Source organism: Pezoporus flaviventris, unplaced genomic scaffold, assembly GCF_033815535.1.
Source record: "Pezoporus flaviventris isolate CSIRO_AGI_PZ_B2104156 unplaced genomic scaffold, CSIRO_AGI_Pfla_v1 ptg000001l, whole genome shotgun sequence".
Classification (NCBI taxonomy): Eukaryota; Metazoa; Chordata; class Aves; order Psittaciformes; family Psittacidae; genus Pezoporus; species Pezoporus flaviventris.
The window spans coordinates 6,725,697-6,746,075 of record NW_026892549.1 but is presented as its reverse complement, the minus strand read 5'-3'; the positions used below and the strand labels follow the sequence as shown (position 1 = coordinate 6,746,075).

The window sequence follows — 20,379 nt, the reverse complement described above, 5'->3', positions numbered from 1 at the left end:
CAAGTCCTCAACTCTATATCTGAGGATTGTTGCTTCCATTTGCTAACCATGTGATAGTTCTAAATATAGTGTATTTCACAGAACCTCCCAGTTACTGTAGCACCTATTGTGATACCTGAATAAAGCCTTGCTTTCAAGATAAGATCAACATCTTGTAGGCTTTATTGTAAAAGACATGTTCAATGAATAGTTCCATATGAAATCCCATTCTCTTAAATGCCAGTTATATTTTTGCAAGATCTGTTAGGAGTCAGTTTCTAGTATTGTTGCACATCAATAAGTAAAATCAGTTAGTCCTCCCATGGCCTGATTTTCAAGTCAGAGAATTGGTACATATTGATCAATCTCGTTTCACAGATTGCTAATAATTAGGATATAAAACAGGGCAACTGTTAGCAGATAGCACAAAATATTTTGTCATTTGCTACTAATATATTATTAGGGCTATATCATCTGTCCTTGTTCTATAAAAAAAAAGAATTAAACTGTTCTACTGTGTCAAATCAGAATATTTGCTGGTTATTAGGAATTAATTGTAAATCTTTCTCAATATGCTTATTTATTCACTAGAACAATCCTCCTCTGAAATCTCGCAGCTTCTCTCTTGCATCCCAAGGAAGTGCCAACTCTCCTGGTGTGCAAAGAAGACCGAGTCAAAATGCAGTTTCCTTTTTCAATGTTGGACATCATAGATTGCCAACTGGAAAAAGAGTTCCTATTATGCAGCCAGATCACCTTGTAGATGTTAGAGAGGTTTGTATGCCTTAAATTATCTTATAATCTTTTGAAAGAGCTGTCCTATTATTGGTAGGATTGTAGAGAAACTCGCTATTCTTATTTGAATATATTGTCAATAGCATGTCCTAAGCTATTCTTGCGTAGCTGTGTGAGAATAAGTAACTTGCCTTGAATAATTGTAGAAGTGTAGAATTATGTAGTTTATATTCTGACTTTTGTACTCTGCAATAATATCCTCATGCTCAAGGTCGAGCTTTGCATGTTCTCCTCATCCTTGCAAATCCTAGGACTTTAGTTGACAAGGGAATATCCTTAAGGAAGTACAGCATCATGTACTATGAAACTGTTATATACTGTTTTCTTCCCATGTCAAGCTGTAGAAGAATGGACTAAGCTGTACCTGTATCTCCTGTAACTAAGCAGAAACGGGTCATGATTGATGTTTAAGAATGATACTACTTTCTGGTATGCTAATTCATGTGGACAAATTGTCTAGGGATTAATGTGACTCAAAAAAGAGCAAAATAAAATGAGCAATTAAGAAGAGTGCTTTTTTCCATCTTGACTGATATAATGAACTGACTGCTGGTTGATTTAGCTTGTGAATATTTACAGGGTAGATGAGGCAAATCTAAAGATAATAGTAAAAGAGAATTTGTTGCTGAATTTCAAACATGTTTTAGTAGTAGCGTTTATTAATGTTTATTTTAATGTTAGCAGTGTAATAAGTGTAGCATGATACATTTCTTGGCAAAAATTTCTTGTGGAGGGCTTTTTAATTTAGCAAATAAGGATCCATGAAGTGCAAATAGTTAGAAATTGAACTTGGATAACCTGGGATAGAGGAGTGCTATGTATTGTGAGCATCATTAACCTTAAAATATGTGGCTAAGTAAAATAATGTGGTAAGTTCATCAATGGGGAGCTGTAAGTAGGTATTGAAAATGCTTTCCCTGGTGTGGTATGTTGCCATCATCGTTGTTCATTGATTTAAATCGAGTGCTGTGGCATAATTACTTGGTAGTCTAGACAAGGTGACTGCCTCTTTAGACTTCAGAATCTGTGAAAATCTCTGTCCACAACAGACTGTTCTTGTAGATTGCTGCTGCCATCTTGTTTGTATCCTCTAATAGCAGTAAAAGTCTCCTAGTGCAAAGGCTTGTGAAGTCCTGTCAGATACCTAGGAAAACTTCAACTGGCGTCCCTGTGGCTCCTGTTTTTCATGGCTTTTAACTTTTTGACTTTTCAAATGGCAGTATGGCATTCAAAATTTGAGGGAGGAAAGAGGAGTGTGTGTGAGCTGGCGCACTGAAGCCGTGGCTTGAATCCTCTAATTGAGATTTTCACTGGGTGGGAAGTGGAATGATTTTTCTTAGCACTGTGAAGAGCGCAGAAAATTATTCATGTTCCCTTTTGATTGTTACTGAGTTTAGTGACACAGCATGATTATTATTTATCAACTTAAATGTTTTGACCTGTACAGATGGAGACTCCTCCATAACAGTAGCTTTTCTGAATGTCAGTTAGTTCGCTTATTTTATTTTATTTTTTTTTAAGATATAGTGAAAAAATTAACAGGCTGGTGCATGCCTGTTACACTTGAGCATGATACAGCTTGAATACTTACCAATTCAGTTTGAGAAGCTGTGGGAAGAGCAGCTTCCTCTTCAAAGGATCTGCTGCATGGTGACTTTTTTTTAATTGTATTTCTTCTTTTTTTCCTCCATAAATTGCACTATTGTTGAGTCTTGTGTCAGTCCCTTTCCTTTCTACTTCCCCTTTCTCATGGCTGAATACATGTCATGCTGATTTGGATACCCTGCACAGCAGGAGATCTAAGAGAATCTTTCTGCTGACTTCCACTAAATGCAGGTGTCTGTGTTTGAGAAGTGAGAACTACAGCCTGTGTATTTGATAGGTTTTGAGGGTTTAATCGCAGTGCTTCTTCCTCCCCGGCACTATTTTTTTTTTTTTTTTTTATTTAACAAATCTAAGTATATAAGCAGGAAAAACTTAGGAATGTGTGAAGTGTGTCCTTTGAACTCAGTGCTGAGCATAGCATGGCTTGTCCTGTTGTTTGGCCTGGTCCTGGAATGAAGTGCTCGGGTGCTACTACATAGTAAATTACTAAGAGTGAAGATCACCAGAAGGATTGTAGCTATTTGTCAACTAATTATCTGTCGTCTTTATTTTTTTTATTTTTTTTTTTACATCAACAGAGTGTTTCAAAGTATTGGAAAACCTTGCACACAAAGACTTATATTTGCGACTGGAAGAAAATAAGACACATGTTCTGATAGCAACTGGTCTGTTTGCATAGGCAAGGCTATACAACTGTTTTACTAGCTTTCTGCCCTGTCTTCTTGGGACATGCTAAAGCTGGCTGTACATAGTTAACTCCACTTCCAAAGAGCCAATGCTCTGTAAATTCAAACCATAGTATGTGTCATGGTTTAAGTCCAGTCAGTAACTCAGAACCATGTAGTCGCTCCCCTCCCTTCCTTCTGTCCTGCTCCCAGAGGGATGGGGAGGAGAATTGAAAGAATGTAACTCCCACGGGTTGAGGTAAGGGCAGTCCAGTAACTAAGGTGTAACACAAAACCACTACTGCTACCACCAATGATAATACTAATGATAAGGGAAATAACAAGGGAAGAGAATACAATCGCTCACCACCCGCCGACCGATACCCAGCCTGACCTGAGCAGTGATTTAGCCCTTCCAGGTAACTGCCCCCAGTTTATATAGCGGGCATGATGTGCTGTGGTATGAAATACATTTTTGGTTAGTTTGGGTCAGGTGTCCTGTCTCTGCTTCCTCCCGGCTTCGCCTCCTCCCTGACAGAGCATGAGACTCACAAAGTCCTTGGTCAGGCTAAACATGGCTAAGCAGCAACTAAAAACATCGGTGTTGTCAGTGCTGTTCCCAGGCTGAAAGTCAAAAACACAGCACTGCACCAGCTACTAAGAAGGAGAAAAAAATGACTGCTACTGCTGAACCCAGGACAGTATGCTATATAGCCAAGCCCTAAAATGTTCCAAATACCACATACCGTGAACTTGGAAGAATACGTTATTGCTCAAGTATTTATTGCATAAAACACTAAAAGGGAAAGGGATTGCAGGCAAAGGTACTAAAAAAAATAAGATACTGCATGAATGCATCTCAGATTCTTTAAAGAAATTCTTCTGCTCTGCTAAATCAATCTGGTTTCACATTTAACTTAACTGCCAGAACACGTTATGATTGCAGAGTTGTGCTGTCCAGTTACATTAGTGCTGTTTGTTGTACCTACCCAGAAAAGGGACTAGTACATACAGGTTGCTTTCATCCCTGCGATTCAAAATCGGGCAATAATTTGCTTCTGTGAGTACAAAGAGGAAAGTATGGAGGGTTTTGGAAGACTGCAGTGTGCGGGTTGATGGCTGGTGTGCTTTGCCGCTATACCTCTTGCATGCAAATGGGCTGTTGCAGGTTCTGTGATGTAGGGGTGTGTACCTCGGTGTGAAGGAGGGAGAGCAAGGGGGACCATGACAATGGAGCAGCTGTAATTTGAACACAGAATGACAGTGAAAATCCTTCTCTCCCCCCCCCGGCAAAGTAAATGTTGAGATAGCAAACCTAAGTGTGATGGCAGTGCAGACAATAAAGGAGAGCTAAACTGAGTGATATAGGTCTTTTCCTTTAAAGTGCTGGATCCCTTCTTGTAGGGTATAAAAAGATCTCGATATCTATGGGTAGTACCTCATTAGATCCTCTTCTAAGCTGTGCAAAACACAGAGCTTAATTACTCCTCACACAGAGTGTGTGTGTGTGGTTTCCCCCTCACCCCATCCTTATCAAACAGGCATGAAAGTGTTTAATATTCACTGCAGCAAATATCATGTTCAGATTCATCTTTGCCTTTTTCTTTTTTTAAGTCACTTTGGTATTTTGTTGCTTGTTAACGAGGTATGATGTATTGCCATGGGAATTTCATCATGCACTTAATGACTCTTTAGTAGCTGCATCAAGGAAAAAAGCACATTTATCTTTACATACATCTATTATCTTACAGTTTTATTATCATCATAAAATCATTTGGGATTCTCTGTGCACAGCTAAACCTGTATCACGCAACACACTTCCATGACCTGATAAATAACTGCTTTGTTCGACAGATGATGTCTCAGGCTGAGGGCCAGCAGAGAGACTTGATCAGGAGCATAGAATGCCTTCCCGTCTCTGGTCACCTTACATCCTTGGATCAAGACCTGTTAATGCTCAAAGCAACTTCCATGGCAACTATGAACTGCTTAAATGACTGTTTCCATATTCTCCAGTTACAACATGCTTCTCAACAAAAGGGATCCTTACCAGCAGGTGGGTATAAATGCTCGCAAAGAGGAAAACTCTGCAACAAATATGCATCCTTTCCTTCTTGCATAATTGCTTGTTCTACTCCAGTTTCCCATGGGCAGAGAAAACTGCCAGCTGCCTGGTTTGTTGTGAGTTTTTCCAGAGTTTGACTTGCTAGCACTGGGTAAAACTCCATGCATGTTGTAATTTTTTTATCATTTATTCTATCAAGAAGGGTGCAGCAGCAGTAGGTACGTAAACGTAACATCTAATTGTTGTGGAGCATCTTGCAACAGAATAAAGTACTTAAAGGTACCACAACAAGAAAGCTGCTTTTGCAATGTAACTGTCCACTCAAGACCAATAATAGTAAAGAGGAAACGTTAGGCAATTGCATATTCTAGGGTATGTGGTGTCCAGTACAACTCTGTCAGATGTCATGCTTTTCTGGCTTTTTTTGCACAGTAAATACCTATTATAAGTTTTCACATACGTGTAGCTTTCATTTCTTGTTAAGCATTATATTTTTAAGCTCTACATTTACACAGGTTATTATCAATACTGTTTATGTATTGGTATTCTCATTTTGAGTTAGTCCATGTTTTAAACTGGGAGGTTGAGTGTTGCATTCCATTCTGAGGTCAGAATAGACTTGTAGGCAAATTCAAATTCATTAAAGGTACAAAAAAAAAGAGGGGGTGTGTGTGTGCAAAAGGCAAAAACCCCCAAACAAATCTAACAACCCCAAAAGCCCACCAAAAAAATCTACAAAAATCCCAAACCAACAGAATGCATTTCTTTAACAACCACCCCTGAAACCTTCTGCTAATGGTTGGGTTATAATATGAATTCACAGACAGCAAACATACACATTGCTGCCTTTACGCAGTCGGTCACGTCTGTGCAAGTAGGTGCTTACCAGAATCATTCTACTATTTTGTGTGCAGTGTATGGATCTGAATATGTTCTTTCCTGATTGTAATTTTTTTTGCATCTTATTGTGATTATTTTTTTGTGTGTGTTTACTTTGTGGCTTTTTGTAAACAAAAAGCTTTTGAGGATTCTCAAATACTTCTCTTACACAACAGATACGATAGGGTGAGTATGTAACAAACTGTGCTCAGAAGTTGTCTCTTACTTTATCTTTCCCATATTCCTCTCATATTTGTGGTACTTGCTTTGCCAGTGCATGTTATCTCAGAGCTGTAACTGGTTTAGCTTCTAAGATGAAAAAATCTTTTGTGTAAGAGTATAAAAACTATATAAAAAATTACCACATGCATTAATGAATCAACTTTTTTGCTGTATTTAAGTTCAAAAATTTAAAAACTGAAAAAAATTTAAAAAATGAAAATCCAGATGGCGCCTCTCCAGATCTTTGAATGCTGAAGGTACTCACACTGAGAAACGTCTTCCAATTCCCTCAGTTTTTTGTTTAACTATTGATGCATAACTGTGGGAGGTGCACATCAGAAGTCTTTCTGGTTAGGCATTTTTGTGTGTGTGCTACTAAGGAGGGTTTTTTTGACCCATTACTGTATTTGGGGAAATAAGAAGGGTCCAGTGAGCATTGTAATAACTTACAAGTAAGATATTTTTTGTGTGTGTGTTTTGTTGTTTTTTTACATTTCTTTAAGCTATGCAGGGAAAAGTTCAATTCATCTGACTGCTGTTCGGTTGGTATCTGCTTCTTAATGGCCAAATCTAAAAACTGCTTGAAGATATCAAAATCTAGAAGATTTCTGGTGGCATCCTAAAGAGATGGATGGAGAGGGGAGGAGCAGCAGATTGGATGGTGAATTACTGGGACCAGAGTTAAAATCAGACCATTAAAATAAGGCACTGCAGCCTTCCATTGTCCCACGGGTGTGGCCTTTCTCGAGACACTATAATACATTTGTTCCTTTGAAGGACTGCAGAGAACTTTATTTTAAATCCAGTTAGCTTAGATTTCTCCTTCTGACTAAAGAGTGATCCTTCTCCTTGTGGCCCAACTGTTGTAGTATTTTCAGTAGGCTTCAGAAGTTCATACAGGAAGGAAAAGGCTTGTGGCTTAATTCAGATCCTGCAGGAGGCATTTCTCTATTTAAGTGTAGGAAAACAAAGTGATATAGGAAAAAATGTTGAATGCAGACTGTTTCTATCAAACACACACTAATCCTGCTAGCATCATAAGGGCAGATTGGTATACTTCAGCTAGATACAAGTGGTTGGTGTGCAGCAAGAAGTGATGGTGAAGAGGAGACTTGTCTAACATCATAGATTTAAACATGAAGTGGAAAAAAAAAAAAAATGTTTGGGTCTGCTAGCTTGGTACCTGATGCTAAAAGTGTGTCAGGCAGATGCTTGTCAGGCTTAAAAAAACAAGGATTGTAAAAGATGTAAGTTTGCTATAAATTGTTACAAGACAAAAAAATCATACTGCCCCAACTGCGTAGGGGCAGTAGCTCAAATCACTTAAATCTCCTAGAATATAATAGCCAAAATTAAAAAAAACCCTTAATAATGTTATTTTAGAGGTAGCTGATAGGGAGTATAAAAGGGAAGCTACTTGTTAAATTCAAACTAATATAGAGCGTGGATTGAATGCAGCCTAGAACATGCAATTAGAGATTGTGTTGAAAGCTACAGCTCAGAAAACAGGTGTCATGAAGAGATTTTAAAGATGAGTAAAACCTTTATGAAAAGGTAAGCATGACAGTGACATTGCGCATCTTATTTTTTTACTTCTTCAAAACTTCTGTTTAAATAGATTAAGCTGTTGAGGGATTCTTGTTTCTCACTATGTAATGAATGCATGAGTAATATACTTGATGAAAATAGACTGTCTTGCTGCAGGAAAACGTTGTCTTGTCCCATTTGTAAAGCTGGACTTTTTTGTTGCCACAGTATTTTCCTGGTGGAAATGCTGCTGCATTAAACTCACTCTGCTTGTTGTGGTTGAGGGTTCAAGGCCAGGTTGGGCAGAGCCTTGGGTGACATAGTCTAGTGTGAGGTGTCCCTGCCTATGGCAGGGGGGTTGCAACTAGGTGATCTTAAGGCTCTTTCCAACCTAAACCATTCTGTGATTCTATGTGACCTAGTTCCAGGTAATAGAGGTCTGGAAATAAAGGATTGTGTATCATATAGGAAGAGACAACAGATACCTCAGTGTCCCTTCTGAGGCACAGGAAACTGCTGTGTGATGGTAGAAGTTCAGGTTTCCTAGTAATTTCTGTGTTTGCAACCCAACCAAGATAGTTTGTCTGTTTGTGTTTTCTTCTGTAAAACTTATCGGAGTGCCCTATACATTTATTAGCCTTTGAAAAAGAATGGAACATTTGTATTATTGATGAGGAACCTGATCTGGTCTGATAAATTAGCTGAGAGTAACCAGAGATGCTGGAATCATCAAGTGGGTAATAGCTTTCCAAGTCCAAGCCTGGCAGCTTTATATAGATATATATTTTTTAGCAACCATTATTTATTCAACAGCGTGTGCTTGCTTCCTTTGCAGCTGAGAATAGACCAGTACCTGCTCCAGAGAAAACACTGGCAACAGAACTTTCTTCTTTAGCTCTTTTTAGTCTAGAACCAAGCTGGGTTTGAGAGCCTGAGAAGTAGTGGGCTGCTTTTTTGGTAGCAGTTAAAGAGAACTGTAAGGGTTATTTGACATTCCCGGTGATACTGGGCTCGTCCTGTAGTATCTGATTACACCTTTCATGACACCAACTAGTTTCCCCAGTCCAAGTTGCATGTATTACAGTTCACCAATCGCAGTGTTTGTGCTAATGATCACTGAAGGTGGTGTCTCATTGCACCACCTTTTGTTTAGTGGCTGCTGAAGGGATTGGCTGCAGGAGGAATTGGCTGCTTTCAGCTTATTCCTTAAAAAATAGCTCTTTTGTGAAAACTGCTGTTTACTGACCTTCCGGAGGATGAGCAAGTTTCAGCGCAAAGTTTCTTTTGCTTCAGGAACAACGATCAGTTGGTTGGAACCGAAGATATCTCTGGCAAACCACTTCAAAAATGGAGCAGCTCAGAATTTCCCAGCAGAGATAAACAAGCCAGCATCTGTCAGAGAAGAGCAGTCCACTGCAGAGCCCTGCCAGCTAACAAGGGTAAGGTAATGTGAATATCCCATTTCTGTGGGGAATTATTTTGAGGAGTATCTGTAAATGTTTCATATTATGTGAAAATGGTGTAATGACAATTTTTCTCATGCTTTCTGATTAGCTGTGTCAGAGGAGGAGTGAGTGCAGTTGCAGTAAATGAAACTTCCTCCCTTGCTTTTTCAATAATTTTTTGTTGCTTTCTGTAACTAGCTGTCAAGTAGAGGGAGGCAATTGGGATAGTAATGCAAGGTATTGGAATAGGTAGTATTCCCTTGCATTTTGATCTAAACCAGGTGGATACTGAAGCACAAAAAACCTAACTGGAATTCATGACCCTCAAAACAGGCCCAAGAAGAGCTGCCTAAGCAGATGAAAGACACACTTGTCAGTCTCCAGCTGTTAAATCTCCCTATCTTTCTTTTCTAGCTCTTGCTGCATCTGTTTTCTTAATCTGAGCAACTGTCATTACTTGACTTCAGGATGGCTTAATGTATTTGAAATACAGCTAGAGTCTGCAGCAGAACTGTCAGAATTGAAGTGCAGTGTACTGAAGTAAAAAACCAGCAGGGATTATGGTAAAGAATGTGTTTTCCTAGATAAGCTAGAAAATCATAATTACATTCTTTTTATGCTAGTTGGTTTCACACAGGTTTTTTGGATGAGAATGTCTTTGTGAAAAGATAGTGTATGGTTGTATGTCTGCAAAACCAAATTGAAATGATTTTTTTTCAGTTGCGTATTATTTATAGATTATTAAATGGATCAGAGTGATTGCTAAATTAAAAAAAAAAAAAAAAGAAACAAGCCAGGACTAAGATTTTAAAAATCACTTAATTCCTTCCTTCTTCCAATAATTACATGAGTTATAGTTCAAGAGCTTAATGTATTTGGGATAGGGCTAGGCTTATCACACCCCTTAGATACTTTCAGCTCCCTTATTTATGATAGCATCCTTAGAAAGTTGTCACCAGTGTGGTGCTGCTTTTTTCACCAAACTTTGAGATCTTGTGAGGGCTTGGCCACCTGGCTTTGGTGGTTGAGTGTTCATAAATTTGCCTTGAGCTTGGGCAGCTGTTCCAGGATAAAGGGCTTTGCTTAGGCAGAGGCATATTGCTGCCCTCCGGTGGCATTCAGTGCTTCTGCCCTCTGCGTCTACCTCCCTTCAGCTCTTTGGCCCAAGAGGATGCTGCTCAGAGCCCTGGGAATACCACCATCCCTTCCACCTGAAGTGTTCGACTTTCTCCTTGTAGCATGACAGTTGTTAAAATGGTACTTCTTGGGCTGTCATTGTTAAAATGGTGCTAAAACAATTTCTGCTGGTCTGTCTGGGTGCTTTCGTTATGCAAGCAGACAACCAGAGTGTGTAGTGTGTGTATGTGAGATACATTTTTTGCTAATGTTTATGAAACTCCAGGTTACTTTTCCTTTTTCCTTTACTGTTACATATCAGCAGTAGCAGCAACATTGATAATGCTTGCGAAGACTGGCCTGTTAGATACATTTGGCATGACAGTAAGCAAGTAACTAGGAACTACCACTTGCTACAGCTTTTGGAGTGGTGATGGCAGCACTGGAAAGCTTGAAGTGGTGTGGAATTGGAGGGGTGTTATTGAAGTGGCTGGAATCTCTGCTGGATTTTACTTTGCTAGTTTGGTGTGTGTGTTGCAGGCTAGCCATTCTGTTAGGTCACAAAACTTACAGGAAAACAGGTCATACTTGCTTTTAAATCTTCCCTCCCTGCCTCAACCCATGTGAGAGATGGTGTAGCCTGAACCCTCTAGATGAAATCTGCACTGAGTTATTTTAATGTTCCTTTCAATTCTTCAACTGTTGTTTATGTTGGCAGTAGATTCCATTGTGTTCTGCAGGGGTTTATTTAGTCTTTTTATTTTTAATACATGGACAGTTAAATATAGCATGAAGACTTTTTTACATATTGTCTGGTCAGTCACATCTTTGAGGTGACACTTACGGCTTTTATTCCAGGAACCTGAAGAAATAAATCCCGATGAGGAGCTGGAAGATATCTGTGATAATAAAGAAGATGACCTAGGAGCTGTAGAAGAACAGCGTAGTGTTATCCTGCATCTCTTGTCTCAGCTGAAACTTGGCATGGACTTAACAAGAGTAAGTGACTGAAGCATGAAGACTGGCTGCAGTAAAAGTGAAGTGCCATTTTAAACTCAACTCCTGTACTAAGTGATATTGAGTTTAATATGAAATAGTGGCCAGTAGTAGCTTGCTGTTCTGAGATCCATTGTCCCCGTTTGAGGCAGGTTTTTAAATGAAATGTGGTGAGGGGGTGATTTTCTTTAGTGAAACTGGCTGTATCTTTTCTATAATGTTGTGTTTTCCACTGTGGTTTTGTTGGCTTTTCCACAATGGCCTGTTTTTTTTCCTGTGTTTGCACCTTATTCTTTGTATACAGTTTTCTACAATATTCTCATATTTTTGTCTTTCAGATTTCCTTCCATCATCTTTTTTCTCTAAATAATGCTTTTATGTGCAACTTGCATAACCCTGTATCTGTGTTCATGCTGCTTCTGAAAAGAAATTTTCCTTTGGTTCCACATTATCTATCCTCAGATGTCCGTTTATGCCTCTTTATCCCATTCTCATTTCTGTTTGCTACAGATTTAGCAAGCGGGAGCAAAGTTATAGTGAAGAGAATTGGGCTTGAAACTTGTGCACCAACCTCAAAAGCAAGCAGCTTTGAAAAAAATAACAGTTGCTACTAGACAACTTGGACAGGAAAACTGGGAAAATTAGGTTGCTACCAGTTTATGTTTAGTTCAGTTCTGTGAATACTTCTTATCATGAGCACTAGACACTAATAAATCAAAACTGGGTTCTACAGTAGTATGGAGTGAGGAAAGCACTCACTTTCTTGGAATTACGAATTAGAATTATTTTTTCCCAGTGATGTGTTTTTGAGCACTAGCTGCTTGGCCTCTAGAAATACTTTTACTGTGGAGCTTACATTTCATGGTTTTGGGGGGGATTAGGGGGAAAGGTGGCAAAAAGGGGCCCTGCTGCCTGTGAGCCAAACTTTAAACACCTGCTGCTTAATCAAGAAGTCATTGTTTCACTTCTACTGAAGATTGGATTTGGAGTATCATTTTCTCTTAGTTGGAGCAAATTGTCAATTCTGTCTCCCAGTTGCAATTTTTGGCTGTGTGTGTAGAATTGTCTTCAGTTCAGAGTAGGCAAAGCATTGAAATGGGACAAGCCTGACTTCAAAACAGGTAATGAAGTTGTTAGAATTCCACTTAACTGAAGTGAAAAGCAACTTCAATGTTCCGGGTTGGTGTTGCAACAACATGGCAAGCATATTCAGCTCAACTTTTATGTCTATTAAAAGTCTTAAGTCTGTGCTTTACCTTTCTGAGTGCAGCTGATTTAAACAGACTTTCATGATGTCATGGTTGAGACACCCTGTGTTGCTATTTACAACGGTAGCTACATGAGGTTTGTTGCTGCTGCAGGGAAGGAAAAGACTGATACCTACAGCCTCTTACTCTACAGTATTGCTCTTGGCCCAGCAAAAAACAGGACTGCTGTTTTTTATAGAGGTGAATGTAACTGGGAAAGTGTAAGGTTGTCTGCTCAGAGGTAGAGGATCAACCTATACTATGTTATTTCTCAGTGATGCTTGCCGTAGTTGCTGTGGTGAGAGACTGCAGGCTCTCAATTGCACTGAAATAGCTTCCCTGCTTTTCTCTCCATTAGACAAAACCTTTCCTAACCTCTGGTCTGAACCTTCCTTGATACAGTTTCAGCTCTTTCCTGCTTGTTTTTCTCCTCCACAGATAATGTGGGACACATTTTCTCTTTGCAGCTCTTTTATGTTTTTTTGAGGGATACTCAGTCCCTTTCCACCTCCTTAGTCCTAATAGTACTTATTGAGCTTTCTTCTCCTTGAAAATCGCTTTTCTGGGACTTCTGATTACTGTATTTTGCTTATATCTTATAAGAGGGACAAGAAAGCTCTGTCTGAAAGTGTGGTATCTAAAATAGGACAGAATCCTCCACCTGAGAACTTCCCTTATAAAAATGCCTTTCTCCTTACTAGAGTTTTCTGGATTTTCTTTTACTGCAGGTGGTTCTTCCCACTTTTATTTTAGAGAAGCGATCGTTGTTGGAGATGTATGCGGACTTCATGTCCCATCCAGATCTCTTCATTGCAATCACAAATGGCACTACCCCTGAGGAGAGGATGATCCGCTTTGTTGAGTATTATCTCACTTCGTTTCATGAAGGTCGCAAAGGAGCTATTGCAAAGAAACCATACAATCCAATCATTGGCGAGACATTTCACTGCTCCTGGAGGATGCCAAAAAGCGATGTAGCCACTGATGCTGGCAGTAATTTCTCTGCTCAGTCCCCCTCAGAGCAAGTAACTCTGTCTAAAGATATGGAGGGCCAAACAGAGCTGGACTACTATACAGTAAAATTTGTAGCTGAGCAAGTGTCCCACCATCCTCCTGTCTCAGGGTTTTATGCTGAATGTGTAGAGAGAAAGATGTGTGTTAATGCCCACGTCTGGACAAAAAGTAAATTCTTAGGAATGTCAATAGGAGTGACAATGATTGGTGAGGGTAAGTGTAACTTCTGTCCTTTATTCATTTCAGAAGGTTGTTAAAATATTGTTAGTTTGATAGGAAATTTGGTGTTACATTCCTCTGGCGGAAATACAGATGAATGTTGCTCAGTAGTTTTGTTTCAAAGGCTTTAAAAAAAAAATCTGCATGCAGAAGATGTCATTGGGTTTTCAGATTTTATTTTTTTTTCCCTGTACTCCTGGATTTCTTCTGTTGTCTGCAGGCTTTAATGTACAGTCATTCAGTGAGTTCTTATTTATTTTTACTCTTTACAATGTACAGGAGGTACTACAAGTCCTTCTTGGAGCAGTAGCAGGAAAATTTACACAGGAAGGTTTCATATGGGGGAACAGACAGGTTTATGCTTTACCAAAAATCAGGATTATAGTTGGAGATAAAATTTTGACTTTTAAACCAAAGGACAGTTACTGTGATGTGAACTGATATTTACTAATGTTTCCAAAGCATCAGACAGATTCATTTGCATCAGACATTTATTCAATAGGAGTATGGTTGCATGTACTGTGCTTAATGTATTTTACTATGCAAGTTCTAATTTTCTCTTAACTAGAGAAATTGGATCCTTTAGGGGCAGAGAAGGGTAACTGCTTTTAAGCTGCAGTTTCCCTTTAGTACTAGTATTTACTGTAAGAGATGAGACAGCATCTCCCATTCTGTGTCCCCTGTGTATATTGCCTAGTAACTAGGGATTCCAGGCACTTGCATAGAAACTGTGTCTTATTAATATCATTAATAATATATATAAAAGTATAACATAAAATTATTATTAAATTATGGCATGTCAGCTATGGACAAGGGAATGAACATGGCAGGGGATATGGAAGGCATATCTCAACACTTTAGCTGTTCCAAGTAAATTCTGAAGCTGGTATTTCCTCTAAGGCTTTTCTCAAATCATATCAATTTTTTTCAGAATTTCTCATGATTTTCATACTGAAGTCAAACACACAGTGATAATATGCTACAGAGGCCTGAGTTGATGCAGGCAGCAGCTGTCATGTGTTTTTTGTAAGGGCCGGAGGTAGATCTTGTGGTGGTTTTTGTTGTTTTTTGTCTGGGTTTTTCTTGGTTTCAATAGGAATCAAGCAAACCCATACATCTTAAAACCCAAAGAAATATTCCAGTGTTTTATGAGATTCAGGACATTTATTGCAAAAGCTACTGTCAGGAAAGAGTTGGGTTTATCTTGGCAGAGAGGTGTGGTTAGGAGAATTGTTTCTGCTACCTGCCTTCAGATAGGGTAAGATGTATTGTAGGGAAGGAAAACAGAACAGGAACATTAGCCTTCCTCAGGATCTGCAGTGCAGGGTTCCTTACTTCTGTCAGACTTTCCTAAGTATTGTGTTGCAGTGCTCCAGAACCATCAATAAGAGAGCGTCCAGCCCTTTTACATACTAGTGCAGAGTATGTTGCACAGCACAATATTGTATTCGTGGAGCAATATTATTAGGTTAAGTGTCTCTTCCCAAAAGAAACCAAAATGCATGTTAGTCAGGTTAGTACTTTCAGGAAAATGTGTCTAGAACCTCTAATAAATGTCACTTTTGTGGCTTTTTTTTTTTCTTCTATTTGGTATGAGGGGCTGTGAGGAGCAGCACTCAGATGTAGTCTTTCAGATGTAGTCTTGGCTATCAGTTTCAGTAACTTGTTTGGTCTTTTCTAATATGGGGATTTCTAATGTTAGAGATTCTTGTATTTCTTCACACAGGTCTCTTAAGTCTCCTGGAACATGGGGAAGAATACACGTTCTCTTTGCCCTGTGCATACGCTCGGTCAATTTTAACTGTTCCCTGGGTAGAACTGGGAGGAAAAGTCAACATTAACTGTGTGAAGACTGGGTATTCTGCAAGTATTAACTTTCACACCAAGCCCTTCTATGGTGGCAAATTGCATCGGTAAGAATGTTTCCCCCCTTGCCTCTTACTAGTAGTCTGTGCTCTAGAACTGTAGTATCTGTGTAACTCACCTGTTTGGTATGTTGAATATTACTTATTTGATAGTCTGAGAAAATGTAGTTTTTCCTGTTTATAAATATTTGAGGTACTACTGTGCTCTTAAACAGTATCAGGTTGCATTTAGAAACAGTAAAGAAATTCCATGTTTGTCTGACTCTGTGTTCAAACCACTGGGAAAGCAGAGCTTATGGCTGTTACAGATTCTAGTAGTTCTGTTAGTAGAAGCTGGTTAGCGTTTCCTGTTTTTGGATTTGCTCTTGTTTGAATTGAAGTTGATCGTGTTGTCTTAAATATTGCAATTTGTTTGCAACATGCATTGTAGTTGCACTGCAGTAACTGGTCTTCTGATACTCATTGGTTGTAGGATTTCTATATGAGAAACCTAAGACTATCAAGTTTAAGCAACTTAGAGAAAATCTCTAGGTAAAAATAACTTTTTTAAAGACAGAAATGACAATTCTTGTAGTGGTAATTCTTCATGGTTATGCATGGTTAAAAACTAACAGGTAAAAAAAAAAAGATCCAGGGAAAGTTTGACTAGGGTTACTTCTGGCAGATTCTAGGAAGTGTTGGCACGCTTGGTGCAAAAGCTTTAGAAAATCACCAACATTGATTTTAGACTTTTTGTGGTAAGACTGCTGCAGATTAGCCTTGTGCTGTTATAGAGACAGTTGAGGAAGGAGAAAATTCAGTAGTAGTCACACAAAGAATATCTGATTCCAGAGCATTTTGTACTCATACATTTACTAGACAATGTTTGTTTAAACCTTTTTTAGATTAAATGTGTTGGAGATAATGAAATATGTAACAGCCTTGAGCATCAGAACTTCTTAAACGTGGGTTGCTCTCACAGGTTGCAAAAAATCATCAGTCTTCTCTAAGTCACTTTTTGTGAGACAGTAGTAAGGCCATATTTATTGGTTTAAAGAAAACAAACAAAAAATGCACCAAAACCTCCATCATAAAGTGCTTTGCCCTATGAATTCCCATACATGCTTTGAATTTAACTTGCAAGCATAGCTCCCTATCGTAGTGGCATCTGGAGATGCAACTTTTCTGACAATTTTAAAGTGCTGCATCATTTCGGGAGGTTTTTCCCCCATTGGTGTAGTGTATCTTCCACCTTGCAATAGCTCCTGTTGTACCGTAAAAAATAAGTGATAGGAAGCAATTTTATTTCAGTGATTTAATTTTGGAAAATGTTTTGTTATATATGTTTCTGAAATCTGTCACAGATGTAGAAGCTTTATGAAGAGAGATCTGTTCAAGGTACTGTAACTATTGAAAATTTGACACGGTGATGATTGGACATGGCCAGAAGAATCTCTTGATGGGGAAGCAGCAGTGTTGTCATGGTTACACAGAGCGCAAGTGGGTTGCTATGGCAATGTTACAGATTTTTTTTTTTTGGTAGAGTGACCCTAGTTGTTAGACCTCAGCTGGTTGTTGGCTCCTTGGTCCTGTACCTCTTTAGCTTGATGAAATAGAGGATGATGATTGTGAACAACTAGGTATGTATCACTCATGCCAAGCTTACAAAGAAGTGCTAGGAGATTTTTGTCACTAATATTAGTTCAGGCAGATACTGTGATCTACAGTGCTGAGAATGGCTGTGTCAATGCAACCTGAAGAAACACAAGTTGCAATGAGAGTTTCATGTAGCAGCTCAGTACTGTACCTCATCAAACATATCGCATCAAAACAGATGCCAGGCTTGGAGGGGACAGGACATGGATAGATGCAGACACAGCTGGAAGTAACTGGTGCACATATAAGAAGGGAAGTGGCATCTACATGTCCTGTACTCCCTTCTTGCGCTGAATGTGGCATCTCACAGCCAGCATGGGCAAGGTGGGAGCACAGGAGTGCTGCTGTCTACTCATCTGTGTGCAGTAGTTCAAAGGAAATAAGAGCAAACTAGAGGTGTGCAAGTTGGCCATTATTAGCTGCACATAACGTAAGTGTCAAAGGAGATGTAATGTGTGCTTCTGTCCTGGGTTCAGCAGTAGCAGTCAATTTTTCCTCCTTCTTAGTAGCTGGTGCAGTGCTGTGTTTTGACTTTCAGCCTGGGAACAGAGCTGATAACATTGATGTTTAGTCTGACCAAGGACTTTGTGAGTCTCATGCTCTGTCAGGGAGGAGGCGAAGCCGGGAGGAAGCAGAGACAGAACACCTGACCCAAGCTAGCCAAAGAGGTATTCCATACCACAGCACGTCATGCCCAGAGTGTAACTGGGAGTTACCCAGAAGGGCACTTTCTGCTCGGTCGGGCTCGTTTTCGGTGGGTGGTATCGTATTCTCTTCCCTTGTTATTTCCTTTATCATTATTATTGGTGGTAGCAGTAGTGATTTGTGTTATACCTTAGTTACTAAACTGTTCCTATCTCAACCTGTGGGAGTTACATTCTTTCGATTCTCCTCCCCCTCCCTCCAGGAGCAGGGGGGAAGGGAAAAAAGAGTTGGTGGGGGGTAGACTGCGTGGCTGACTTGCTGACAGAGTTTAAACCATGACAGCTTCATATTAGCACTCATGAAATGCAGGAAGGGAGGCTTTAGAGAGCTTGTATATTGTATGTTGTTTTAGAGAGCTTGTATACAGGTAACTGAAGTTTGATTGGAGCTAGAAATAGTGTCCTTTGTGAATCCTGGAGCACCTTACAAGTGAGGATGTCTCAAGTCTTGTTTGCATAGTGTGCAGACCCTTTTGTTTCTTTTCTTTCTAGGAGAAAAGTTCTGTTTGAGGATGGTGATTTGTTTGTCTGGCACTGATCAGTAAGCTTCCACTCCTTGATTCAGGATGATGTGACTGTCAGGCGGTCTTTGGACAGGTCTTGATGATCAGGAGGAAAATATGCATCAGTGTGTGTAATTATGGTGATACTTGAGTATCAGTACACCACTTTGAATGAAATACTGCATATTAGAAAGACCTTTTCAGTATCTTGTTATTGGCAGAGTTTTCTGTGGAAGACAGGAAAGAAAAGCAGTTTTCCTGATTCCTAGTTTCCTGTTTTGCTTTTTGCCTTCATGTGTCTGCTCCTCATGTGAGGAACATAAAAATGGAGACCACCTACACATGGAGAGCATTGAAATGTAAAGATGAGAGAGTGTCAGCAGGTAGTGAGTTTAATTTTAAATTTTGAAGTCTGAGCTATGGATCTGAGTTTCATGTGGAAACAATTAAGTGCTTGTTACATGTGAACCAGCCTGTGTTAGTTTCTTTTCCATTTTCAGTTCTGTTTCAAAGGTTTGAAATAACTTCAAGCTGAAGCCAAAAAGAGTTTTCTGGGTAACGTGAAGAGTACTACAGAAACAAGTGGAAGTCACTTTGCTCTGTGAGCTTCTCCATACAAATGCAGTTCAAGTAACCAGCATCTTTCAAGGCAGTGTGACAAGTTTGCAGACTCATTCAGAATTAAGTTGAATGAATATGCAGGGAACAATACTCAGGTGTTTTCAGCCATGGCCTTTAAAAACTAAATTTTTTTCCTAGGGTCACAGGTGAAGTGAAGCAGAACACGACAAACACAGTGGTGTGCAGAGTGCAAGGGGAGTGGAACAGCATGCTTGAGTTCACCTACAGCAACGGGGAGACAAAATATGTGGACTTGACAAAGTTGTCAGTGACAAGAAAACGAGTCCGGCCCCTTGAGAAACAAGGACCATTTGAATCTAGGTAGAATAAGTGTTTACTATTGCCTGACCCTTTTTATCTTTAAGCAGTCTGGTGAATGCCTTAGAATATCTACATTTTCAGGTTTTCCTTTGTGGAAAATGCTTACATATTGGGGCAGCTCTTGACAAGTGAAGTCCTCACAAGGAACTGCTTGTTGAATAACACTTCCATAACAATTTTACAGGGTATACAAACAGACATTATGTTGGCACAACCAAAACCTCAGAGTGATTTCTATCTGCTCCTAATTGTTAGTGTAGCTGTAAGACTTGGCTTTGAGCCCTTCCACATGTGCTGCACCATCATGCTCTGATCTGAGTTAGTTTGTCATGTATAACTGGAGGGAGTGCTTCTGTTCTGAAGGAAACGCATGAGGCAATCCTACAGTTTGAGGTAGCAGACTGAGAAAACTTTGTTTTGTAGGAAGCTGTGGCAGCATGTAACAGAGTCTCTGCGGGATGGAGACATTGATAAGGCTACAGAGCACAAGCGAGCCCTTGAAGAGCGACAGAGGAACGAAGAGAGGCTTCGTGCTGAAACAGAAACACCCTGGTGTACTAAATACTTCCTTAAAGAAGTAAGTTCCCAAACAGCTGATGATGAAGGTGGAGGTAGAACTACAATGAAGGCACATGCTTTCATTGTAGTATGGGTCCACGTCCTGTCAGAATAATTCTGAGTATTTTGCCTTAGATCTCAAAGTTTAGCTCCATGGAATCCTTGACAGTAAGGTGACATAAGCACTCCTAAACATATGAAGGTGTGACTTCAGTTCCCAAACACTTTGATTTTGTGATTCCCTTGCAACAGAATGTTTGCCTGTTTTGTGGTCCAGTTTCTTTTTACCAAGCACTTCCTTGTGGTGTATGGAAAACAGCTTTGCATATACATGTGTAAGTAGACTGTAATGGTAAATACCCAAAGAAAATAATCAATAGTACTAATTTTGCCTACGC

At 39.4% G+C, this 20,379-nt stretch overlaps 1 protein-coding gene across 2 annotated transcripts in view; it reads left to right on the top strand.

Annotated features, from left to right (window-relative positions):
• The window catches only part of OSBPL11 (oxysterol binding protein like 11), a 43,880-nt gene that overhangs the window by 20,124 nt on the left and 3,377 nt on the right, over positions 1-20,379 (top strand). Inside the window, exons 6-13 of one of the 2 annotated variants that reach the window (XM_061474323.1) lie at positions 571-753; positions 4,899-5,100; positions 9,031-9,176; positions 11,157-11,297; positions 13,270-13,768; positions 15,501-15,687; positions 19,241-19,423; positions 19,847-20,000. In XM_061474323.1, the coding sequence (XP_061330307.1) occupies positions 571-753; positions 4,899-5,100; positions 9,031-9,176; positions 11,157-11,297; positions 13,270-13,768; positions 15,501-15,687; positions 19,241-19,423; positions 19,847-20,000 (1,695 nt within the window). The remainder of the gene's footprint in view (positions 1-570; positions 754-4,898; positions 5,101-9,030; positions 9,177-11,156; positions 11,298-13,269; positions 13,769-15,500; positions 15,688-19,240; positions 19,424-19,846; positions 20,001-20,379) is intronic. The other variant, XM_061474406.1, reaches the window with a different exon arrangement.